This window comes from Thermobia domestica, chromosome 1, assembly GCF_964235325.1.
Source record: "Thermobia domestica chromosome 1, izTheDome1.hap1.1, whole genome shotgun sequence".
Classification (NCBI taxonomy): domain Eukaryota; kingdom Metazoa; phylum Arthropoda; class Insecta; order Zygentoma; family Lepismatidae; genus Thermobia; species Thermobia domestica.
In genome coordinates this window covers 202077062-202104860 of record NC_137454.1, presented here as the reverse complement: position 1 = coordinate 202104860, position 27799 = coordinate 202077062, and the positions used below count along the sequence as shown (strand labels likewise).

At 36.7% G+C, this 27799-nt stretch overlaps 1 protein-coding gene across 3 annotated transcripts in view; it reads left to right on the top strand.

The window, feature by feature from the left end:
• The window catches only part of LOC145692922 (PTS-dependent dihydroxyacetone kinase 1, dihydroxyacetone-binding subunit DhaK-like), a 46879-nt gene extending 37836 nt beyond the window's left edge, over positions 1 to 9043 (top strand). For all 3 annotated transcript variants that reach the window (XM_081768495.1, XM_081768484.1, XM_081768504.1), the window contains exons 12-14: positions 1718 to 1968; positions 3455 to 3591; positions 8756 to 9043. In XM_081768495.1, coding sequence (XP_081624621.1) covers positions 1718 to 1968; positions 3455 to 3591; positions 8756 to 8891 — 524 coding nt within the window. In that variant the 3' untranslated portion in view covers positions 8892 to 9043. The remainder of the gene's footprint in view (positions 1 to 1717; positions 1969 to 3454; positions 3592 to 8755) is intronic.
• The last annotated feature ends 18756 nt before the right edge of the window (positions 9044 to 27799 follow it).

Genomic DNA, 27799 nt, shown 5'->3' with positions numbered 1-27799 from the left:
GCCTCGCTCTCGTCTGCCATTCAGTTCTATAGCATCCACTTGGTGAGCTACATATTTCATAGTCTTCTTACATGTCCAAACCATCGGAGTCTACTTTCTTGCTGTTACTCTACTATAAGTCTCATTTTTACTGTTTCTCCAATCATTTCACTTCTAATTTTGTCCATCCGCGTCACTTTACACATCCACAGCAGCATCTTTATTTCCGCAACATGTAACTTCTGTTCCTCTTTCTTCTTCGTTGTCCAACATTCTGTTCCGTATAATATGGCAGACTCCAGTATTGTTTTGTAAACATTTCCTTTAAGGCGTATCTGTATTGGTACTCTATAGTCACACAATACCCCTGTTGCTTTTCTCCATTTTCTCCAATCGCTGTTAATACTTCTATTTACATCTTCTACTCCTGCACTTTCCAGTAGTATTTATCCCAAGCACTCTTCGTCATTACCATCTCTTCGTCTACTCGAATTCTTGTATTTTCGATCACACTTTTACTGGACGAGCAAAGTAAATATTTTGTCTTGATTTTACTAATTCTAAGCCTTTTCTCTTCAGTGTTCCTTTCCAGATATCCAATTTCTCTTGCAATGTTGCCCTGGTCTCGCTCACCAGCACGGCAACGTCTGCGAATAGCATATTCCAAGCTTTCTTTGATGTCTTTCGTAAGCTCCTCCATCATAACTGCAAAATGTTATGTGCTAAAGACTCGATCCCTGATGAAGTCCCACTTTAACTGTGAATTCTTCTGTTATTCTACACGCGCTCCTCACTCCTCTTCTATATCCATTATACATGTTAAATTATATAAAAGTATATTTTAGGGACATACGTTTTCTTCCGTATCTCAAAATAAGATCCTGTGGCACTCTATCATATGCTTTCTCTAGGTCGATGAATCCATTCTTCTGGTATTCTCTGTACTTTTTCATTAGGATCCTAAGTGCAAATATTGTATCCGTTGTTGGTCGTCCTGGCATGAAACCAAATTGTTATCTCGATCTCTTCCCGAGATTTTGTTTTTATCACTCTCTCCCAAAGTTTCATTCCGTTGGAGTTGCCACGTTCTTACATATCTCCTTTGTTTTTAAAAATCCGGCGTAGCATAGCTGGTGCTCTATTCTTTTAACTTATTTTCTCTCTCTAATATTCTATCATATTGAAATGTTGAGTAAACCATTGCATTGCCTCTACTGTAATTAATGGAAAAATAATAATGAACAGCGATGGAAATAAGAGGTGGGGTCTCCCTGGAGCTACGAAAATCCTCCAGGAGCATTTCTTTGTTCGAGTTCAATTTGAGTGACCAGTATTTTCATAGTGCTGCTATTTTCAAAACCCCTCCTTGGAAAAGAATGTCTGAAATAATCACTGATATTAAATATCAGCTAAAAAGAATAACAAACATTAAGGCAGTGGTGCCCACTCCCCTCATGTCCATGACGCACCTCCCCTCAATTGTCTATCCGTAGGTGTTCTTCCATGAAAAAAAAATCTTTTCGATTAATTTTTACACCTCCTCAAACATATTTATATAGATTTTTACCCCCCCAATATTTCAATAACGCACTTTGCGTCATAGCCCCCCCCCCCTTGTGGGCACCCATAATTAAGGTATGGCTTATACTTGTCTGAGAATAACAGTTTTAATACCATACTTTTATACAATAAAGATGTTTTTTTTTTTTAAATATATGTATGAATTTTTATTTTGAAGGTGTTCAGAATTCTCTTAGTGAATTATCTTTGAACCGTCCGGCGAATCTCTTGCTACAACTTGCCGCCATTTCGGAGTCCAGAATGGGAGGCACATCGGGTGGTATCTACAGTCTGTTCTTCACCACCGCAGCTCCTGCACTTGAAACTGTGGAAAGCAATTCATGGCCGACAGCCTGGGCGAATGCTTGGAAATCCGGTCTGCAAGGCATTATGAGGCATAGTCAAGCGAGAGTTGGATATCGAACTTTAGTAAGTTCAGATTGATCTTTACAGCTAACGAAATCAATATATCTTCTACGGCCGGTTCCACAAGTGAGGTTCATAACCAATGTTCTTCGCTCAACAGAAAATTTCAATGAACTTGGTCATGAACCTCGTTGCTACAACCAGCCGTTAGCGTGTAAAGAAAAATTAAACTCAAATGAAGAAAATTTGTATTGTAACTAGAGTGTGTTTTAAAAGTTCTGGAATAGCTCTATTTTTCATATGAAGACTTCTGATCAAACTAAGCATATTACAATGCATCAGACTGCATGGGTAAATATATATATATTAAGGTTTGCATTAACATTTGCCAAAAAATGTGATTTTAACTGATTTCTTACAAAAAGGGACTATGAACATACATTACAGGAACCTAGTGCACAAGTTATCGGATGCTATCAAAATAAACACACGTGGTTTGCTCTCGAAAGGTGTGTTGCTGCTAGCGAACAATGCATCAGCACATTGAGCAGTAGAAATACTCACTTCTATGCGCCAATGTGGCGACGAACCTTTGCCCTACTCACCATATTCATCCGATCTCTCTCCGTCCGAATCTTCCTCTTCCTAAATATGAAGAGACGATTTGCTGGGTAGGTGTTTTGAGGATGAGGAGGAAGTCATTAATGAGTTGGGAATCTGGTTTTACTTCAACTCCGCAGACTTTTAAACAGATTGTATTAATGTACTGATCCATATATATGAGAAATGTACAGCAATACGAAGTGAACATGTGGAGAAGGACGTGGATATAATATTCTTTTATTCATTATTTTTACTGATACTGTATATACGATATGTAATAATAATTAGGTCAACTACCTGAGTAAAATTTGGTTACATTTTATATTGGTAAAAATATTGTAAAATTTAATATAATAATTTAATTCGTGTCAAGAGGATTTAAACAGCAATTATTCATAGCACTTGATAATTATAACGCTATAGTCTTGAATCGGTTATAACCTTCACGTAGTATGTATGTATGTATTGTCTTTCAAGGATAAAATTCAGATGTAATATTAAACATATCTCCCTGAAAATTCAGATCTACAAAATTCAATCATCCACTCACAATGAAATGTTAAACTCTTTCTGATTCGATTCTGGTTAGTAGCATTTACTGAATATTTATATCAACAGTTTCAGGATTATAAGAAGTGTTCTTAGACACGTTTTTTATAAATGCACAAGAACTGAAATCCTTATATACATCTAAAATGACATATACAGTATACACAATTCCATAGATAAGAAGCTATCATACGTTAAGTGTATAAATCCAAAACCTTAAAAAGTTAACTGAGTTTTTAGGCTATTTTATTTTATGTGTACTTGAAACAAATTCAACTGAAACACAATACATGGAAATGAAGGTTTCTTCATACGATTAAAATTACTTGTGAAATTATAACAGTGGTGAGGAATTGGTTCTTCTTAAATATTACAATAAAATTCCTCCAAATTACAGTTGGATGCTTTGGAACCTGCATGCAAGGAGTATGCGTCCCGCTCAAAGACGTCTAGCAAAGAGATTCTGGAAGCGTTGGAAGCTTCCAGTGCAGCGGCCACAAAAGGATGTGAAAGCACAAGATCTATGGCTGCCAGGTAACATATCTATATAATTATTGAATCTCTAGTCTCAATCAGTAATAGTAGTTATCCGCTTGTCAGCGTTAAGCATTGAAATTTTTATAATAAACTTATGTTAGAAGACAGTACTTTTGATTCTTCTAGGATGCCATTGCTTCCTTTACTTTTTTCGAAATACTTGTTGTAATTACAATTCATCAAAAAAGTTGAATAAATTAAATCAGTAGGTTATAAGATTAAATTTCAAAATCTAAATTATACGTACTTTATTCTATAAAAATGCTACCAATTATTTATTTATATATATATATATATATATATATATATATATATATATATATATATATATATATATATATATATATATATATATATATATATATATATGGGAAAATTTAAGCCTAAATTGATGTGCCAGACACACTCTTTTCCATTTAAAAATATTGTGTGATATCCAATATGGCTGTCATTATGTCCACGCCCTCCTCAATGCAGTTTTCGCATCAACACACACCTGCAACATTTTACTTTCCTCCGTCTACGTGTCTTATTGTCTGTCCAGATACTTTGGTCTACTAGATACAAAATGTCAAACGTAGCACCTTATCTTGCAAATGAATAAAGATAGATTTTAAAAAATGAATTCTTATTCTCATTTGTGGGAAGATTCTAGCCTAAATCAATGTGCCAAATCCATCTCTTTCCATTCAAAAAATTATTCTGTGATATCTAATATCCGGGAATCCAAGATATATGTCATACGTCATTCAATGCAGTTTTTGCATCAATACCCACCTGTAAGATTTACTTTTCTTTCTTCCATTCATGTTTATCGTTATTGCTGGTTTGTCGTAATATATATATATTTTTTTTTTACTAATCCTATATTTTTTCCACATGTATGTTCTTTCAACACAAATAAATCAGGTACTGTCCATTGAATATTTTTTCATCTAATAACCACTTCTATATTACTGAGGCTTTTTCAGGCTATCTTAGGCTTTTTTAACGTGGGACCCTTTGACGCGGGCCTTTCTGATGTGATACCGTTACATCATATTTCTATGATTTTGTATACCCAACAGCGATCTGTACTGCTAAAAAAACGTTCATATATATATATATATATATATATATATATATATATATATATATATATATATATATATATATGAAATCCGCTACATTGGATCGAGATCATTTTTTTCAAATAGAAAGGTCATGTATGGCATTGAATAACCCTAAAAAGTACTCCAGAATTCATGTATGTAATATGATTTTACACATCTGTGTCCTTTGAGAGTGAGATGAGCACATTAACAGTCAACAAAACTTGCACTACTGTTGTCCAAAGCCATTACACAGAAAGCATACACACTAGCGTATCTATATCAACAATTACAGGATGTATTCAATTTGATTGTCCGTCATTGAAAACACGCAGATGTTTGATCCAGTCCAGTTGCACGCATCAAAGAGTATATGAAGAAATGTTACAGGTCTGTAAGTTTACATGATACCTGTGAGACGCTGGTGTGTGACCCGGATTTTGCACGCTGTAGTGTATACTAATGCTTCCAAGTGAGTCCAGAGATAAAGGTCAACGCATGTGAGGTCTGGTAACCTAGGTTGTCATTCCACTAGACAGATTTGCCCAAACTAGTGAGCAGGATATTGCGTGTTGAGGCATTCACAAAACTCCGTGTCATAGTAGTGCGATGGGACTTCACCCTGTTGAAATTAACAGAGAAAGCTTCCACTCTCATCTAAGACGGAACAAATCATTGTCGCTTGTAGGATTTCCAAATCTCCCTTAGCATTGAGGATGGGATCGGGGAATACCTCTCCAATAAAACAGGTGCCCCATACCACATTGCAACTTTGTCTCAAGCAATTTGTTTGGATGTGTCCCTCTAGTAAGGATTATGGTCACTCCAATACCTATGACTCTGATGGTTTCTGCCAATCAATAACTCTCCACTGATAAAAATTGCTCTCATCGCTGAACAGAATTCTCTTAGGAATTGAATGTGGGGCCTCTTTTATATTAGCTCAAAATCCAGATCCAAAACTCCATACATCTATCAGGGTCATCAGAAAATTTCATGCAGTTGGATTTTAAATGAGTGCCATTTAATTATTTACATGCAGAATCCGTACAATTGATATCTAGCTGACTCCTAATTATACGTAGAGATAATATATACAGCATGCTGTTGCCATTGTTGATATTCCTTCATTAGTAGAGTTTTTAAGTCTGCCCACTGCGAGGTTTGTCCACAACGCTTCCCATTTCATGAATTTGAAAGTTAAACAATTTCGTACTGTGTGAAATTGATAAGCTATTTGTTGACGTCAATAGCTGTGGTACAGCAGCTTCATTTCAAAGACATTATTATCATTTCCATTGTTTCGACTCTTGTCAGTATGATCATTCTTTACCTGAAAGAAAGCAAAATTTCTTTGTGTGACCTTGATGGTAAATTTCAAATGACTAAGGATATGTAAAATCTGATTACACAAGAAGATTCATAAACTTTTTACACCATATTTGATACTCCATATTGTGAAGTATGGCATTCCCAGGGATACCAAATCATCAAGCTTCGTACATCATGAACGCCCTGTAGCCAGAATTCAGACAATTATGTAAAAGTCACGACACATTTTATGTAATAGTTTTCAATAAACAAGTGACAAGTTCTCTTTTATCCAACTCCTATACATGCTAGCATGTTTATTCGCTCTTGCACAGTATCCCATATTTGTCAGCGATTTGATAGATTTTCGCGTTTGTAAAACCCCGCAAACAACGGTAGTTCGAAATCAGACAGCTTTCGGGACTTAGGAGAGAAGACCGAGAGTGCTAGTGGTGCCGTTACTTGAAGACCGTACGGGTTCCTCGTGGCAGAATCAAAATTTCACAGTGTTGGAAAGAGAACATCGATTCGCGAGTTGATCTTCCAGGGTGTTGTCTGTAAGAAGATCCAGGAGGAGCCTAAACAAACGGAGTTTTAGCAGCAAGACACCTCCGCCAAACTACCCACGTGAGCCTCCGTCCAGCCAGAGCCCACATGTGGATACGTAATGTATGGCCAAGAATCGAATAGCAGCAACACGTGAAAAGAGGCACTATGCTTGAGTTCCCTCTAAATCATTCATTCTTCTACTCCCTTTCTTACCTTCCACTGATGTATGTTATTTTATTTCTTTTTTTCAAGACGCAGAGATAGGAATACAAAGTAGAAACTGGATCCAATTGGCTAAGGATAGAAGTCAGTGGAGAGCTTTTGTGAACGCGGCATTGAACCTCCGGGTTCCATAGGCCATAGAGTTAGTTAGTTACGTAGTTATTGTTTCATTTTACAGTCTAGGCTATATATATATCTATAGTTTATAAGTTCTAGTAAAAGTTGTGTAATTTCCCTGATCATCCCCTTGACATTAATTGAGCCACAGAGCGGGCAAACCTCACTTACATAATAATACATCCTTTTTGATGTTAAAAAAAAAAGACTTCCTGACAGCGGTGACAGTAGTAGAGCGCTTACCTTTGATACGTGAGATCTCTGATTTGAATCCATTTCCCGCCAAGTGGGCTTTGTAGTGGACAAACACCCATGTACGTGGGCTTCCTTGGGATTCCGTCGTTTCTTCCCATTTTCTTAATTTTACTCATTATCATTATTACCGTCTCCTCAGTCTCGAAACATGATCGTAGAACGTTAAAGCAATGACCACAGTTCAATAACGCAGACATCAATATTGCAATCATAAACCGGGAGTAACATCAATCACATGTAACCGTACAATGGCGCACTCGCAATGGCCGAGACCTCTCTCGTTTCAGAGAAGGAAGATTCTTTTTATTTATCTTATTTTTCTTAATTTGTTAGTACCAAAATTCCTTTATATACGGATCGTTCGTCTGGTAGACAAAAAAAAAAAAAAAAAAAAAAGTCTCAAGAACTACTTGATAGATCACCGTCAATTTTGACCAGGGTTTAGAGAGTCACGTTAGGAAACGTTTTCCGGTTCTAGCGTTGATCACTGTGAAGTAAAAACAGTAATAGCTGATGGGTGAGAAGCAATTTCCTCCAATCAATTAAGCGTCCAAAGAATACCTTTCATCTAAATTTTTAACTCTCTGCTAAAACTGAAAGTGATAGAAATTCACTACAACTTTTTGTTTCAGTATTGTTCTACATACAGCAAGAATCCCAACTAATAAGAAACAGCGAGAAACTATTTTTTACAATCAATTTAACACTCAAACAATATATATCATCTTCTCTCTTAACTTTCTATTCGAATTGGAAGTGGCAAAAATTAAGTGCTTTCGGTTTTAGCATTAATCGCTGTAGAATAAAAACGATAATAGATATCGAGAAGCAATTTTTTGCAATCAATTAAGCGTCCCAAAATATTTTCCATTTTCACTCGAATCTCTCTATTAAAGTCAAAAGTGACAGAAATTTACTATCATTTCTGATTTCGATATTAATTAATTGAGAAAATATCACTCCATACAAACCAAACTTCTTTATGTGGTGTACACGTGGCACTTGTTTTATTGTTTAAATCTTACAAATTAAACAGTACATAAAAAACGATTTCAATAGGAAATCCATGTCCTGACGAAATACAATAGAATATAGATATGAATTAATTCTTTCAGAACTTGGGTCGAATTTTGCTCTATTTTGTGAATAAATATTAAGATTTTGTTTTTGTTTTAATCTTTTCCAAATATTATGAATATTTACCTGACATGATGAATAACTGTACTCGTAGAGGAACTGGTGTGCAGTTTAATTACTAAATTAAATTAATGGAAATTCTCATACAATGTGCTAGAACGTAATTATAAGGAGCAAATTTCACCGTATCAGGAAATAAAGTGAAAGTGTAGTACAGTTATATTAAAAATTTATCTTTTTAATTAATGTACACATTGTTGTTCGGTTTAAGAGACAGACTGCTGTGGAGTGTAGATTACAAAAGTGCTTAATTTGAGCTTGTCTGATTATTTCTAAATGCCACTGAAAGTAATGGGATAGACCCGTTTCCGGACCAAAATAAGTTCACGACTACTTCTCTACAATAGAATAAAGTTGATTTTCCTGTGTTTTATCTATCTGCTATCATCTGAATTCTGTATAAACTATTTTCCATCTAGGGCAGGTAGAGCCAGTTACGTGAGTCGAACGTTGCTAAAAGACGTGGATGCAGGTGCCTTTGCAGTGACTGTTTGGCTTCAAGCTATATTGGACGTTCTTCGACGTTATCTGGAGGATGGAACTAAACTTCAATGACGAAGGAAACACAGATAGAAGAGAAAAATAAGGGAAACGTATAATGGTTTAGTGTTTGTAACTCAAAATCACTTCACCTCAAATATCCTGATAAAAATGTTTGTAAAAAAAATAATGTCGTCATAATGGAAATAAAGTTATATTTTTATTAACATTAAAGTAATTATTAACTAATTCATCTCACGTCTTAAAAACTCGAAATTTCATTTGCGCAAAAGCGAAACCCATCCTAATATAGATCTGCTTTCCAACTAAAATTACATGCACTCTGCCGTATTCCCAACTTCACATCATTATTTTTGACGTCTCAATTTAATTACAGCCATATATTTGGTGATTTGTGTCCTTCTGTGCCTAACTTTTATCGTTCAGGAAAAAGATATTTTATAAATTCACGAGAAATTTTGAACAATACAGAATGTAGTTTCAATGAATTCCTCAATCAACACCATCTAACAAAACGAAAAAACAACTTCTGCTTATTAAAATTTAGTTCATGATTTGTTTATTTATTATTATTTTTTTTACTATAACATGAATACTTATATGTCTGAACAATGCATGTAATTATTAGCAAACTTTTGTCCATAAACATGGTATTTGTGTTTAATAAAGTGACTTCATTGTAGGTAAAATTAATTTTTTTTAAGCACTTCATACGCACAAGTAACGAAACAGAAGGCTTATTGAATAGCGTAGTCGGCAAAATGTGGACCGTGACTTGCGAATACAAGTAAAGAACTTCGCACGAATACTGTCCCATCAAATTGGTGCGAATGAAGTGTCTGATGGAGGTTTCGAGGTTTCGAGGTCTGGTGGAAAACTTACTCAGTAACACAACACGGGGATGGACTAAGTTCACGCGCCTAACGTCATAAACTCTGTAAACATCCAGCAAACAAGTTGTGTCCCCAGACAGTCAGGAGGTGCTGCGTTGTTGAACAAGGTCGTATGAAAATGTACCATGAAGATCATATAAGTGATGTTTTTTTACGATTTCAAATTTGGACATTCTGCTCGCGAAAAAAAAATAACAGTGTATTTGGGCCAGGACAGTGTAGTAAGCATCATTCGTATCTGGTTTGTTAAATTTTGTTCCGATGACACAGTATTGCAAAATGAGTCCGTGGATACCGACTAACATTATGCTCAGATAAGCTTCTCAGTACCTCCGTGGAAGGGGACACTCGGAAGAGTATTTGCGCCATTGCAGACGAGTTAGGCATACACCATACTACTGCCGTTCAACATATCCATGCAATCGGTAAAGTGAACAAGCTGAACTCATTGGTGCCACATGCGTTGATACCAGCCTACAAGATTCGCTATCTGGGGGATGTGCAGCTCACTGAGTATAAAGAATAACTGGAAAATGGAAGGATAATGGTTGGATTGTGATTGTAACGCCCCTATATTATCATAGTAAAGTTGTAAATATTAGTAAAGGTTACAAGGTACAACTTGTAAGAAAACTCATTTGGCAACTCTGAAAAGCATCATGCTCGCGGCTGCGCGCAGGGGAATTCTGAGTACTAAAAGTCAAGATGTCTGATTTCTATGTCATGGTTGCATCAGCCCGTCAACAAATCATGGTGGCGCCTTAGAATAACGTACTCATCGGAACATCTACAGCAGGTTTAGAACTTTTATAACCATGTGGAAGCTCTTTATGGAACTTGGTCAACCGTGGTCAAAGTAGTTTTGAAGAAAAATAGCAAAGAGTTGGGGGCACATCATTTTCTTTGTTCCACCACGTGAATTAGTGAATGTGTAACCTTTTGTACTAGTATATAGTGATTTTGTACAAACATATTCTTCGTCATTTATTCTAGCATTGCTGCGAACGTTCATTATGTCTTCCAAAATTGTTAATATATCTTTTACCAGTGAAACTCAAGATTTAATTATGTGCAACTAAGTTCCAGTCAGCGGCCCCCAACCCAACGACACGGTCAACCTAGAAACACATTTTGATGTCATCTGACGTCTCTTCACATCAAACTACCATAATCTCTATGCACATGGTAAGAACTCAGTGTTTATTGTCGCTAATTCAGCATGAATAATCTCGTCGTCAAGAGTGTGACAATAGTAAGCAGGCCATCCTGCTCTATCAGCTTCTTGCGCTGCAATTTATCCTCTTGTAAGCAACTGCTTAATTTAATTATGCAATCATGAGATTTTATTTGCATAGTAATCTATCATGCAACAGCACGAGTGGTGTGAACTTCCTCTTATATGCGTGCAAAGTAAAGGTGAAAATGAAGAGAAGAATTTCCAGTTTGAGAAACTGAATTAAGCACTGAGTGCATATAACTCTCTATATCCAGAGTCGTTGTACATATTTATTGTTACCCTTTTTGTGTCCTTATCGAGATTTTGGTTCTCATACTCATGCTAGATGTGAACTTTAATCTACGAGAACTCCAAAGTACAATGGCAACTTTGCAAGAATCATCCCATGTATTCCATGATGTGGGTGATGCCCCTGCTTTTCTCTGCCCTGCCGGATTGCTTCGCAGTGAGGGCATCGACCATCAGCTGGTTTAGAAAATATTCATTATTGGGAAGATCCACAGTTCACCAGTAATCTCATCACTTCGCCAGTCTCATGCAGCAGGTCAAAAGAGTGTTGTTTCAGTGTGTGTTTAGTGCAGTATTTTATTCTCTTAGAAGGTTTGTTTATTTGTGAAGTTTTCTCAGCAATGTGTTCACCAAAGTATGTATGTCTAACGTGAAAGTGAAGCATATTTCCTTAATGCTTATAAGCCTGGGTAAGTACCCTATGTCTGCCAAACCTACCCTCGTAGTAGGCCATCCGCTTCGCACGGATGCCGTAATTGATTCACTGACAGTTTCAGTGATTTCTGTAGTAAGTGTTATGTGTGTCCATTTGGGACCAGTGTGTAAGACGAACGTATCTCTGTTGCAGGTAATTGTGGCTATTCTGCATTATGCTAGCAGAGAGTTAAATACTTCACGAATGCATTGTATGTAAAATATTGCAAGGAATTCCTAGTCTTCCCATTCTCATTATTTTTAAGCAATGAGTGTTTCTCATTGATTTAAAGTTTGTGTGTCCTTCTAGACCTCCTTTTGTCCTCTCGTTTTACAGTCAGCTGGTTCTTAGTTAACTTAAGTTACTGGGTGAAGTTACTTTGATCTCTCTCAAGTTCGTTTTGCTTAAGCTCTCCGTAGGGTATCCTAGCCACATTCTCGAATCAGTAGAGTATTATAATGTATTATACAGATTACATGGGTTTTCATCTTGGTTTAGTTTGAGATGCTATTCCAAGTCCCTTTACTTGTCCTCCCTTTTGTTTTCCACGTATCCGGGTTTCATAGCTGTGACGCATACGTAGTTCATGTATGTTATTACCAAAGCATGATGTCTTTTCCAAGTACATAAGGTTAGTTTGTTTATCTGCATCAAATAAAAAGGGTACATATTTTATTCGGTAATTGAGTGGATAAGCATAAGTCTTTTCACCCGACTAGTCGTGGTTTATAACAAATGAGTACTCAAGCTAGCTATAATAAATATACACCAGAAATGGTAAACTAATTAGTGTAATTAGTGTGTACCTTGTTTACATTGGTGTCTTTCTTAAAGTAATTATATCATCGAGTCAGTGCATTTTGTGTTCTTATTACTTACTATAAGTCATTATATTCACAAGCATATAAGATTACTACCAATATCATTACTCTCTTATTTTATGCAATTGAATGGAGAGATAATACTCATTCACGCATGTTTGTTTACAAAATGTCTCATATGTTAAGCAATATAGGTAAATAAAACCTTATCTACCAGTAATCCCATTCTTTACTATTTAGAGAAGCCAAACCCAATCAAGTGTTTTAAACATTGGAATTTCAGGTTCTCTGCAAGTATGAATTTCACCGCACAAGAAAAGGGCTGCTTTCTGTGCACTCGTAGAGTGTACGGGCAGTAGTCTCGCTTACGTCAGATTCGTTCGTTGTTGTCTCCGTTTAAGTTCATTTCCATTACAATCAAGTTGTATGATTTTCCTTTTGTATTCCTGTGTTCTCATTAGTTCACAGGTGGCGACCCCTTCTGGTTTTATCATTAACTCGGTGCTCCGGCACTGAGCGTTAAACTTAGCCGTGGCTTCCCAGGGATTAGGGCCCTCTGGAGCGCTACATGATTAGGGTCCAGAACGGTTTTCACCCAAAGAATCTGTTGTTGCTGGTATGGTGGTGGAAGTGATTCGTCTTTCTCAGGCAAAATGAAAACTTGTCTGCAATTATCAGTAATGGTAATGAAACATGGTGTTCTCATGTCAGACGACAATGCTCGCCCCATGTCGCGCAAAGGACGTTGTAGACTCTCCATGAGTTACAGTATGAAATACTTCCTCACCCACCATATTCCTCCGATATCTTTCCCACGGACTATCACCTATTCCGATATCTCTATCACTTCTTGGGAGAAAGATCTTCCTTGATGATCGGGGGTGCAACATGAGATTGAGGACTTCTTCGTATTGCAGACTCATGCCATGGAATCTGCCATGGAGATGCCATGGAATCTGCCATGGAATCTCTTTTGCCATGGAATGCAATTGTTGGTTGAGCGATAGCAAAAGTGTGTGATTATAGACGGCGACTATTTGTGATCAACCAAGTATTGTAATTTTCATATTTTATGACCTTTGAAAAAAACGCACCTGGGGCAGGCAATTTATTCGCACCAAATTCAAATATGTAAATGAATTTTTACTCATATATTTGACTTCGTATGCCGGCTATTCACAACAAAACGACTCAATCATTTGAAATTATTTTTTTAACACAGTTGGTTCCTCGGTCGATCCGAGTTTTTGTCATATCATGTTGATTGATATCTCGTCGCGAATCCTGAGGAGGTAGTTTTCAAATATTTTCATAAACTTCAGTCTTCGCTGCGAGCAATGAACATTCTGTTAGTTCTTAATAATTATATTGTTGAACAAAATCACATGTAGTTGTAGATAATGCATGAAATAATATATTATAAATTCATATATTTGCCAAGTATTAAAGGCATGGTTTTTAATATTATGCCCAGATAAAATCAGATAAGTTGATAATATTAAGTCTGAAGCACATAGATGTAAGAAAATCCAGCAATTTTATTTTTAAATAATTGTATGCTAAGCATTGAAAAAAGTTTATAGTTGTAAACACGAGACTCATAGCGTGATCTCAGATACTCCTTTTTACTTTCGAGGATTGGAATAAAGATGATCTGATCATGAAAAAATCGAGTTTCAGATATTGGGGGATTTACACGTTCATACATCCCTACTTGCCGAAAAAATCACTTTTCGATGTCCGTATGCCAAAGCCCCTAGAGGTCATACCTTTGCTTTACATATAAAAATCAAATTGTAAACTATGGAGTTTTATAAGATTCCCTAGGGGAAGATCTACTTTTCATGATAAACTCATGAATAAATTTTCTGGAGGGCGAAGATAAAGAAGTTCTTTTAGAAAGTCGCTCTAATGATTTTGTTTATGCACCTTTCATGAAGAATATTTCATTAATATTCATAGAATATGTCGTACGTAATTTGTTCTGGAAACATCCAGAAGACATATTTTAACTATTTTCTGTAAGGTCTTCCAAAACAGATCTGACGAATTTGATTTAGTAAACAAATATTTTGCTAGCAAACAGACACTATGAAACCTCAAATTTTTCTCACAACATCCTAGGAAAGGCGAGTTTATTTCATTAGAGGTAGGTTGAATCTCGAAAGTAATGTTACCACGAGACGAGACTTCAGGTTGTCTCGTCTCGAAATGATGTGATCGTCTCGTCTCGAATGGATTCTGTCTCGTCTCGTTTACGAGACGAGATGCAACAATTGTCTCGTCTCATGCCAACACTAAAGCAGCTGAGGCCCACAAGAAAGAACTGTTATCATAAGTGGTTAAAATTAAAGCTTTTAATCAAGTTTAGTTTAATCAACAGAGCACAACAACACGACTTCAATCTTCCAACAATGCTTAGTTTCGACTGAACCAGTAATGAATTACTACGACAGGAATATTTGTCAATACCGTCGGTAGAGTCGAAAAGTAAGCTTCCTCCACTTATTCTGAAATCGTTTTTTCAGAACCTCTGGCGCTACTTCAACAGATAAGGAGACCTCCTATCTGACTTTCCGATTTCAAAAATGCCTTAGGTTCGAATAACATTTAAAAAAAAAACTAAATTTTGTCAAACCATCATTCTTTCAAAACTCAGTACCAAAAAAGGCTGACATGGTCTTTGTTGGAAACGAGAAAAACCAGGAAACAATGGTTAGTTAGTGATAAAACTGTCATTAAGAGAACTTGTACTTCTATAACATGATTTTTATACATAGATATCCCCACCAGTTCCCAGAATGAAATCTTCTGAAACACTGATCACGATGAATGCTTTAACATTGTAATTGAATCTGTAGTTCTATCAAAAAATAATTAAACTTAAATCGATTGAAAAATGGAAATGAAAGCTGTTTGTAAGAATCATTTAAAAAAAATAACTTTAGATATTCCTTATTCTTTGTAGGATAATTCTCATTTGAAATAATAAAAGCTAGTATACATTTCGAAGGCAAATAATTTAGTTCAAGTTAATACATTTTGAAACAAATTCAAAAACTGTTTGCATGTTCGAGACACGAGACGAGACGAGACATTTCACGAGAGTCTTGTCTCGTCTAGTATCTCGCGTCAAAGGGTTCTGTTTTTTCTCGTTTACGAGACGAGACGAGACGAGACACAAGAATGTCTCGTCTCTTGGCAACACTACTCGAAAGGATACCAAGAATTTTGATTAGCTCATAAGCTGAAATGCCCCTTCTTGGCACGGAAAGAAAAGATTTATGAAAAACATTTGAAGTAAAATATATTTTAACTCCTCTCAACTCAAGATACGCATTTTAATGAAAATAACATTACAAAACCCAGGATTGAGCCAAATGTTAGCCATGTTCTGAAATTCATTTCAACTGGTTCAGTGTTTCTTTCGTGATGAGAGATAGACAAAGTCAAAAATATTATAGAAATTGCTTTCTTTCCCTTATGAGAAGCAATATTAAAAAAAAAAAAAAAAAAGACTTGGGCACGCGACCACTTATTTTTAATGAGTTTAGGGCCTATATACTGTTTTATCTTCACAACATGAGAAAATCATGAAATACTCTAGTTCTATCTCCTCCATTTTAGCCTACCTGAGTACATTTTAACCCACCTTCTCCATAGAACACGAATTTCAGTGAAAAAGAAATGATGAAAAACTGTCCCCAGTCAATAGATAACAAACTATGCTCAAAATTTCAATTCAATCGGTTCACCAGTTTTTTCGTGTAGATAAGACGTCTACTTGAACATGGTGAAAAATTTTAAATATTGTCTTATTCTCCCTCGCTTAAGACCAAACTTTTCGAAATCTCCGGTACACTCGTCTGGCTATATTTAATTGAGAAGTTTGCGCATGTCGACTTTCATCTTGCTAATTTCTTGAGGCTTCTGAGGTATTATTTTTTAAAACATAAATTTTGACCCCTCCTTTTCCCCCTTTTGATATGGATTTTATTTAAAATGACATTTAAAAATGCAGTTCGAGGTAGATATAATACTTATCATATTCAAAAATTCATTTCAAACTGCAGCTGTACGGCAAAAACATCGATTTCAATTTTATACTTAATTCTTACTGAAATGCCCGCTCTTCGGGCACGTGGAGAATATGTTTGTGGTAGAATTGAATTCTCTTTCTCCATTTAGAACGCATTTTAATGAAAGTGCAGTAATAGTGATCCCGTTGTCCTCTTCCTTAGTGCCAATTTGAGTCACATAAATTGATTTCTATTTTCTAGTTATCACTTCTATACGTGCTTACGAAGTATACGTTATCTAATAGCTCGATATATTCTTAACAAATTATCTTACTGTTATTTATCATCTTGTGCTAATCACTCGAGATTATAACCAATAATTTTTAAATGAAACATAATATATTCTATTGAGACAATAAAAAAGTTTTGAAGTGTTTTCACATGTTATCTTCATAGCGACAAACACAAACCGGCATTTGAATTTTTAACAGACTTTAAAAAAAAGGAGGCTCATATATATATTTAACTCATATATATATACCGGGTGCTGAAATAAGGCCTCGGAAGAAGCAAATAATGTCTAAGCTGCCGAAAACGACTGAAAATACATTTTAAAGCTCCATAGCTCCGGAACTATGGGAAGGTTAAGGAATTACAGAAGAATCAAATTTTATAGAGGAAGTTCGGAGAGGGGGACACTTTTAAGTACAAATTAAACATAAATATTAATATTCATGTAGATACTGTTTAAAACTCATTTCATTTCTCTGTTGACAATTGAAAATGATTAACGGCTTTCCCCATTCGTCTAACGATGTTCCGCCTGCCTCCGTTCCGTTTGCTCGCTCGTCAAGCCAACTGAAGTATGTACGTATAAATTGAAAGAAAATAGTCTGGTGTTGCTAAGGTATTGTTTCCTTCGCTTGTCATATTTAGTTATCCTCAAATTCACTAGTACATGTCAATGTCCTTTAAAGCTTATCGTCGCTCTATAAAATGTATAACATACACACAAAGTTCAGAACGTCAATCTTATAGTATCTATATCAACAGATCACCATGTCTTTCGGCTTTAGAGCTCATGATTATAATCGCAAACTTAACTACCATATGTAAAATAAAATCAAAGTATACATCATTAAGGTCTCACAAGCAATTGCTTGTATGTCAGTTATAGTAAAGAAAGAAGGTAGTTCCTTATGTGTAGTCGTTGTCTGTGGTAAGATTTCACAAGTTTGAAGAATAATGTGGTAGTAAATGGGACAAAGTCAGGACCACCTAGTGTAGGTTGGTTGCAAGGAATAGTTGAGCTGTGAATCTTCGTGGTTCGTAACATATGAATGTTGTAGTTAATAAGTGTACTGAAGCTTTTAAATAAATGTTATACAGAATGGTTGGAATAATATTGGGAGTTGACTGAATAATGAGAAAATGCAAGAATTGTCCCCTTTTTAGATTTGATTCCAGCTCTATCTTAACCCCGTTTTTCTCCTTTGTAAGCTGTTTCTTAATATAACGTAATATTTTTACGTTACTTGTAATAGTCTTCTTGTGAAAGAAATGTCTGATATTCAGATAAATTGGCATTGTATATAAAAGTGTTCAGAAACTTGAGGCCTAGGCAAGAGCGCCCATGCTGTAGTTTCCAAGGGGGGGCAAGTATAAGCGACGTTTCAAATATAGTTCCAAATTTTGTTGTAACTAATGTAAAAATTCTAGTGGGTTTTCGATATTCCGAAGTACAATTTCCGCTTGGGGGGCAAGCGCCCCACCTTACCCCCCTGATGGGCGCCCTTGGGCCTAGGTGTCATGATCATAAATATAGATCTGAAGGGAATTTGAAGGAAGTGCACTTTACTGGTAACAAAATCGACAATGTGTGTGCGCGATTGACATAGAAAGAATGGAACTAGATTTGATATCTGGAAAGGAAACCGAAACTTCTTAAGACAGTTAAGAATGGCTACCCACTTTACTACTGGTCAGATACATAATCACGTTGGATGATTATAACAATTAGGAGTAAGAACATCAAATCAACTGTAACTTCCATGATAAGGTAAATATGGAAAAGATCAAAAAGGGAAACAAAGTAATTCAGTGACTTACTATATAACCGTCGCCATGTTATAAAAGTAATTCTTGTGGACGTACTGTATATTTCCTAAAGACAGTAATTATTCTTCGATTTATACTTAATTTTTGCGACGCAAATAATTTCCTTCTTCAGTGGGAACTACGAACAATTCAATTTCTCTCCCACGCAATAGGACAAAAGAGTATTTCATTGATATATCTGAAACGTTGTTTTGTGGTGAGAACATTTTTGTGAGCAACCAAGAACACGTTTATTTTCTGAATTATATACAGGGTTTTCATAAAGTCTGGACGGATTTACTTTGCTTATAATTTTCATAAAAATGCTCATAATAAAATCAAATAAAGTGCAAACGGTAGCGGAAGGATTAAAGTTTTAGTTGGCAACACTGTTAGATAAGCAGCAACTCTGAACACGTTGAGAGAGGGAGAGGGAGGGCAAGGATCAGTTTCTTACCAAATTCCATCCATTGTTGTTTTCATTGTTGTTTCGATGTTGACTGTTAAAATTAAGTTGTAAGCTGTATTGGTGTGTGTGTCTTTTAAAGAAATAAATAAATGAAAAACTCCTCTGAGAAAACTATTTTTTTTTTACCGTATCAAAGATGGCGTCGGTGAAAGAGAAAGTGCAAAGTGTTCTGTGGTACGCAGAGCTAAAATCACCAATTCTGGTGTGTCGAAAGTTCACCAAAGAGTTCAAAAAGCCGGCACCGACTGAGAGTGCAATCCGAAAGTGGCATGCTAAGTTCTTGGAGACAGGAAGCGTCCTGGACCGTCCTCGAAGTGGAAGGCCGCCAACATCGCCTGCAACAGTGAGCAGGGTAAGGGAAAGCATCATCAACAGCCCACAGAAGTCGATTCCTAGACGGTCCATGGAACTCGGAATTCCACAGACAACCGTGTTTAAGATAGCCAAGAAGACGATCAAGGCAAAGGTTACAAAATCAAGATAGTCCAGGATCTGCATGATGAAGATTTGGACATCCGGTTCAACTTCTGTGACGCAATGCTCAAGCAGTTGGAACATGGCGACGTTCTCCTTTCAGCCATCATGTTCTCAGATGAGGCAACCTTCCATGTCTCCGGGAAGGTTAACCGACACAACTGTCGCGTTTGGGGCACGGAAAACCCAAAGGAATTTGAGACACATGAGAGAGATAACCCTAAAGTGAACGTTTGGTGCGCTGTGTCCTATGATCATCTGATTGGATCGTTCTTTTTTGAAGAGGAGACCGTGAATGGAGATTCGTACCTGGATATATTGCAGAAATACCTCATTCCGGAACTGGAGGCACGTGGAATCCAGAACGACATCGTGTTCCAACAGGACGGGGCACCCCCTCACTATGCAATCAAGGTGAGACAGTTCCTTGACGAAAAATTCCCTAACCGATGAATTGGCCGCGGTGGCCCGACTGCTTGGCCGCCAAGATCACCCGATCTTATCCCCTGCAACTTCTGGCTTTGGGGTCATGTGAAAACGGAAGTTTATGCAAAGAAATCAAGTGGTTTGGAGAACTTAAAGGACAAAATCAGGGCGTCTGTGGCTGGCATTTCGGATCAAACACGGCGGAACGCTGTGAGTGGATTTCAGCGCCGCCTACGCGAATATGTGGACGTAAATGGCGCCCAGTTGGAGGTGTGGCGGTGAATGAACTGAGCTGGTGCAGATTACACGTAAAAATTGAATCCTTCCGCTACCATTTGCACTTTATTTGATTTCAATATGAGCATTTTAATGTAAATTATAAGCGAATTAAATCCGTCCATACTTTATGAAAACCCTGTATATGATAGATGTATTTCTCTTACCTGGGGCCTCAGTGTTTCTTTGTTACCTATTTATATGAAAAGACTACATTATATAGTTATTTGGAACTGGATTAATTGCTTTTTTCCAACATTTATGGAAATATTGCAGCAGATCATAGCAGGCCAGAGCAGACTAGATGTTCGAACGACAGACCGTCGCCAACCATGTCGTTCAGTCAGTCTTTATCTAAACGTTCCCATAACTAAGTTATTGCAATGTTTTGTGCATCGTAGCTAGTGAACAGTAAATTAACGTCAATTCTTTTAACATTCAATTTGCATATACATACAGGTGATTTAACTTGATTGCATTTTGAAACAAACTGCCAACATTGACCAGTCGGTCAATTCGGCTCGTACCTCGAACCTCTCAGCTCGAGGAGTTTACCCCACGTCTTTAGAAAACTACCACGTTCGTTGGATTTGGTATAACATTATGTAAAGGGGTATACGTTAATTAGCCGGTCAAGGACTTACATTACGGCTAGCCCCATTTAGTGAAGTTCCGGGTTCGCAAACTCAGTGCGTACCAATTGTAAATGGGTCCTCCAATATTCGAATTTTATTTTGTGCCTATCTACATTCATTTACTGGAAACCATAGTCAACTTCTGCGGATTTGTGCAGCAGCCACACAACTACTTCGTGGGATTACCCCAGTGTTACCCCACAGTGCTAATCCGCCTTGTGCATTAGTGGTGTGATAAAAGTGTTTCTTGTGAAATCCCACTTATATCTTTCATTTATCTGTATACGTGATACGAAGGGCTATGATATTACAAAAAGTGAAGTGCAATTTTATGTTAGAGGAAATAGTTAGGTGTTGTGATTATCTTTTTCTGCTACACTTTTTATTAGTGTTTTAATAAATAAGCATAGTGTCCTTTTATTTAACCTGTGTTTGACGCATGTATAAATGATGTTTGTGTGCGCTGCGGTCTGAGCGACCCTCTGAACGTCCGTGAGGATTTCGAGACGAGACATTCAAACCTCTCGGTGCTTAAGGCTCATCTTATTATTGAGACCAGAGGGCGATCCGGGAAAAGATATGTAATCCCTTTTTGGAAATGTTTTTTGGTGTCTTAACCAGGTAAATTCAGGTCTCCTGCAAGTCTCATTGGTGGGACAGTAGGAGGGCAAATCCGGAAGGCGGTTACAACTAAACTAATACATTTATATTCTTTGATGTGCTAACTTTTGAATCTTAAAATCTTTTAACAAGTGTGTTACGATTTTCTACTGGTTAATAGTAGTTCTGTTTATAACGCTAATATTAAGAGAAATAAATTACAAGCAAGTAGTTTAGGTGAGTTTAATTTCTTTCGAACCTGTTGGTTGATGGCGTTTATTGCGTCCTTTTCTATACAGATATGTCCAGAAAATATTAGATGTTTAAGATATTGGTAATCATATTTCATTTATATGGCCATCAACTCTAAACTGGTATATCCTGGTACATTTTCCCTTGCGCATAGGATTTAGTTAAGTTGCAGAATAGAGCTTTTGTTGGTAACGGCTTTTTTTTCTTTCCTTCATAAATGCTTCTTCCGCTCTGGGGCATCTCGGGTGATGAAGATAGCCCTTCATCGGTCGAAATGCAGGTAGACGGTACAGAGAGGTACACCACTGGATTCACAAATCCGAATCTGCGATCCAAGCCTTCGGCTCGCCGGAGAAGGCTGTGCTGTGGGGAAGAGGTGGAAAGAGTTCTTGATGTTGATCATTATCCAACCATTACCTTATGATTGTTTACGAGTGTCATAGTAGATTCATTTGTTTAAAAAGAAAAATCTGAAATGAAGTCGATGCAGGAAACTTTCCAGGTTGTTCTTTACACTCAGAAAACTGCACACTTCCAGACGATGATTCTTGTTGGCCGATATCAAGTCATGTGGCATCCATGAGTCCAATGTTTTCACTTTACTTACTGCACGGAGTCACTGAATGACACTGGTATGGTATATGCCTAAGTCGTTTGCAGTGGAACGAATACTTTCCCGAATATTCACTTCCATGGTGTTCCTAAGGAGGATATCCGAACATAATGTTGGTTGGTTCCCACGGGATCATTTTGCAATACTGTGTCACCGGAACGAAATTTGAGAAACCAACGGCGAATGCTAGTGCAATTGTGCATTCGTCATTCCTGACCAAAATGCAAGGTTAATGTTTTTTTCAGCTTTCTGAACAGAATGTCTAAGTTTGAATTCGTAAAGAAAAATCAATCGCAATTGAATGTTCTTCATAGTGCAATTTCATACATCAACGCACTACCTCCTGATTGTCTGGGTACCCACGGATGTTTGTTGGACTATACCGAGTTTGTGACGTTAGACATGTGACCTTAGTCCATTCCTCTGTTGTGTTGCTGAGGTAAGTTTCCCACCAGACGTCAAAGTGAACTTTCCATTCACACCAACCTAATAATAGAAGAAGAAACATGGTTTTCAAACATTAAACCAACGTCAATATGCGATATATCTTGTAGGCCGCAAGACTGATATTTGTAGTCCCATTTTCAACATTTTTAACAAGTATACTTGCGCTACACAGGCGTTCTGTGTTACATCGGCGGAGTCAGAGTTAAGGTCTTCTTACATTTGAAATAAAATATTGCTAAATATTTCTTCAGATAACTTTAAATATTCGATAAATCAAGGAAGTTGCAACTATTTTGAATAACTTGTGAGGGCAAATACTGTCCGAACTTTTCTAGTAATAATTAATGCAATACAGATTAATCATCTACTGTCCTACTCTGAAACGCCGAATTGGATACGCTAGTTGTGAATTTATTACTTTACTATATGTGTTACTTTAATATAGGCATACATGTGTCTGAATTTAATCTTGGCTTCGGGGAACACAATGATAAGCGCTATTTTCCAACTTAACTGGAAAAGAAAGTTCAACATTTTCCAACTTCCCCTGCATATGCAGGTACAATTCCATATATATGCTTACATAGTTTGAAAAGTTACGTGCCTGCTCTATTTGTTGTATTTCCACCTCTTATGTCAACTTATTAAATAACACCAACTATTTCTTTATACGCGGATCTTTAGTAAATTGAGAATTATTATTGATTATCGGGTTTACATATAAAGTTCAATGTTGCAACCTTATGAAAAAAAAAGAATTTTGTTAGTCAGGGTTTTTGCTTATTTTGAGCCAAACAACCGTGAATACTTGTTGAATATGAAAAGGTTATGTAGAATTTAAATGTCGACGAAATATTAAGATGGATATTAAAGTGAAATTTATTATATTGAGTAATATGAATATATATATATATGCGAGTATGTATGTAAAGGGCTCGGTATTTACCCTGGTGGTTTTAGGTTGCCATAGATTTTTGACACCCGACATTGACCAATTATTTGTGATGTAAAGTATTACCGCGTAACTTATAATTAATGACATCTTACTGATTTGTTAGTAATGTTTGTAACTATTCAAGTTTTTAATACTATGTCAAATATTGCATGTAAATAGAACAAGTAGCAGGTCGTAAGAAAACAAAACCCTAATCCTTATCCAAATTTATTTTGCGAGATCATAGTGAAATCAGTAAACTACGAAACAGTGCGCCCCGCCAACAAGTCCTTCTATCAATAAACTATGAAACAAATCCTCCCCTACGATCGGAAACATAACCGTTTGTCGTTCGTCAGTTCAGTGACTAAAATCTCTTGACCCCACGATCTATACTAGAAATAGAAATTCAGTGATCTTAATTTGAACTGACTTTGGTTAATAATTTAGTAATGTGAATACGGGACCTAGAAAGGTCCAAAGATCTAATTCCATTGAAATATTATATAGTGTTATGGAAATATGTTCCCAATGTCTGTGACTGTATTCGATAATTTTTCTTTAATCTGAATTAACTTTGAAATTTTTCTACCAAGTGCGTCAAGTGACGAAATGAAAATTTTATATATAATATGAAGAAACTAATTTATTTGTCTGTAGTTAAAACAAAAACGATTAAATACTCTCATGGGCACCAATCACAGTGAATAAAGAGAGTTGAAAAAGGAGCTACTATCGACGTGAGAATAAAGACTCATAAAATTGTCGAAATTTCTCCTCTTGGGACAGAGACTCAATAAAATGCTACCAAAGTGTTTTTTTTTTTTTTTTAAGATTAATTAACCAATTATTTTTTTCTTTTCTTTTTCACCATGATATGTATTCATGGTGCTGAACCTGAAATATGTTTAATGTTTAACATTGATTTTTTTCTCTCTCTTCGTCTTTCGTTTTGTCGATTTCTTTTAAAGTAATCCAATTTTTTAATATCTCTACAAGAGTAATGTGTTATTTGATATTGTTGAAAGTAACAGATTTCTGTGCATGCCTATGTATTATTATTAATATAAAATTTTTTTATTCATGTGTCAAACTTTTCTGTTATGTCAAACTAAGTTTTCTTTTCTTGAAATGTAATAAATGTCTATAGAAATGTAGTTAGGTTAGTTTAATTCAACTAAATACAACCTGAAGTATACATTGTCCTGTATGAATGTGAGTGTGAGTGAAATATAGGTTTAGTATTAAGTGCACCGATTCTTTTGATATATATGTGTGACTTACTATAGTTAATGGTAGTTGGCAATTAAAGTCGTTGAATGTCAATACTAACTTAATCTAAGTTGGCTCTATAAAGTAAGCAAAAAGGACGGAAATAGCCTGACGAACGATCATCATGAGAGAACTTCGTGGGTCAAAAGTTTCAACAAATAGATGTGTTACTTTGATTTTTTTTTTTTTTTTTTTGTGGTCGATTCTAACATGCCATCAACTTCGGTGTTTATTTTTTTTTTTCAAATATTGGATATTAGTCGAGAACTTCCGGAAATATTGATTAAACTGTTAAATTAAACTTTCTCATCTATCTCAGAGCTAGATTGGGATATTTCGGTAGTTGGAGTTACATGGATCTAGGTCTGAGAGGTATGGTTTAACATGTGTCTACCTTTGATCACCTTAATACCAAATACTCACCCAATAGCTCATGGAAATAATCCCAATTCGATAATTATTCACTTTCCTTTACAATATTTCTCAAAAATATCCAGTAACAGTTCCCTTTTTTATCTTCTTACTTTCTCTATTTTTCTTCTCTTCTTATCCCAACTTTCTCTTCTCTTCTTTACTTCTTCTTCTATTTTAATAAAACTGAAAAGGGGGTCGTGACTGGGAGTTCCATATATAATAAACACGGTCATGTATTTATTTATTTTATTTTATTTTCTTCAGAAGTCCGATATGAGATTTTTTTTTCATTTTGGTTGAACCTTGTAGGTTCGAAAGTAAGAAATGAAATTTTATATATATATAATTAGACATAAGCTGATAGCTTCGTGAATATTCCCCCACCAGGGGTGAAGGGTTCCCACTCACGACTATCTCCATGCATCTTATTTGTTGCAGAGTATTCTTTCTTCTTTTTCTTTTTTTTCTCTTCGCCCTTTTCATCCAAATTTAAACTACCTACATGCTGTTCTGTGGTTTGATCTCAACCTTTTCCATATATAACTCAATTTCGACGGAAGTGGTGTCTACCATTCGGTTCCTCCGAGCTGCTCATATATCGAGTTTCATCTTTCTAACTTTAGAGGCTAATAAGATACTCTATTTTTTGGCTTAAATTTTAATCTCTTTAAAATACGCATTTTAATGAAAGGACATGATAAAATTCCGACTGAAGTCAAGTGCTAATTATGTTTCAAAATTAATTTCAAACGTTTTAGTGCAAGCAATGTCGAATTGAATATAAAGGAAAATATTCTAGATACTTCTTCCCACAATAGCGGAATTTTTGAAAACGTTGGAATTTATTTTGAACGATAAGATTATACAGCAATTTTCATATTCCTTCTTGAGAAGCTGCTGAGATATTCTAGTTTTGGCCCAAAACTTTAGCCCATTCCCCTTCCTTCAGAATATCCACTTTAATCTACGTGACATGATAAGAACGCAGTTTGAGATAACTATGTTCAAAAATTTATTTCAAACGGTATACACTGATTACCAGTTGAATTAGAGACACCTACCTAATACCGTAAAATGAAATGAAATCTTTGAGTTTTACGTCCCACAGTTATGCCGGTTAGGCTAAAGGAGACGATGATGATGAGTAATGAATGAAAATGGTGGAATGAAGAAAGTGGGAGGAAACGGGGAACCCCGAAGAAACCCACGCACAAAGTGTTTGTCCACTACAAAGTTCACTTGGCGGGGGCTTACCTAATACCATGTAGCAGTACCTTTCGCTCTGATAACGGCGGCTATCCACCGCGACATGGACTCCATGAGGCGTCTGAAGTGTTGTTGTGGCATCTTAATACATATCTGCTGCAAAGTCTCCCACAAAGCCCACAGATTGGTCGGAACAGGATCCCCAGTCCGAAGGCGTTGTTTCATGGCATCCCAGATGTGTTCGATGGGATTGAGGTCCGGTGGCCGTGATGGCCAGGGAAATGTTACTAGATCAGAGGAGTGCTAATCAGCCAGTTTCCTGCCACCCTAGAGCGGTGAACCGGCGCATTGTCCTGATGAAAGATGAGGTCACCATCCGGATGTTGCTCCCGAGCAAATGACAGGACATGGTAATGCAGAAGATCACGATAGAGTTCACCACGTGTTAGAGAACTCATTTCAGTCCACGTAAACATGCCCCACATTAGAATACCACCATCACCGGCCTGCACAGTTCCCTGCTGGCACGATGGATCCATTGCCTCGTGCGGTGCACCCATACCCATCCATCGGCATGTACTAATGTGAAATGTAACTCATCGGTCCAGGCAACCTTATCTCACATTTCCAAGGTCCAGTGGCGGCTTTCCTTTGCCCATGCTAGACATTGTTTCCTCTGATGTGCGGTTAGAAGGGGTATTCGCGTGGGCCGATGGCTTCTGTACCCCATGGCGAGTGGGTGGTTGTGTGGCTGCTAATACCTAGTTGTTGTCCTGCATTGAACCTCTCCGCGATTTGACATACTGTGGCCCGTCTATTGGCTGTTACGATGCAGGCCAGTTGGCGCCTACCCCTATCGTCGACATGTCCTGACTGCAGCAGTTTGCCCGTGAGGGTGCGGTTATACCGGAAGCCAGGTACTCACAATACACATTTGACACAGTTGCCTTTGAAAATCCGAGTGCTGAAGCTATTTCCGAAATCGAGTCACCTAGTTGTCTGGTCTCTACGATTTGACCGCAGTCAAATGCACTCAGGTCCTTCGTCTTGCCCATCACACACACTGCATTGACACTGATACCGAGAGTGGAAGCACACGGTAGCAGTACATGTGCGATGCGTTTCATTCACATGCACTGGTGGATTCTCTCCAGGGCGGTTTCTGCAACTGTTC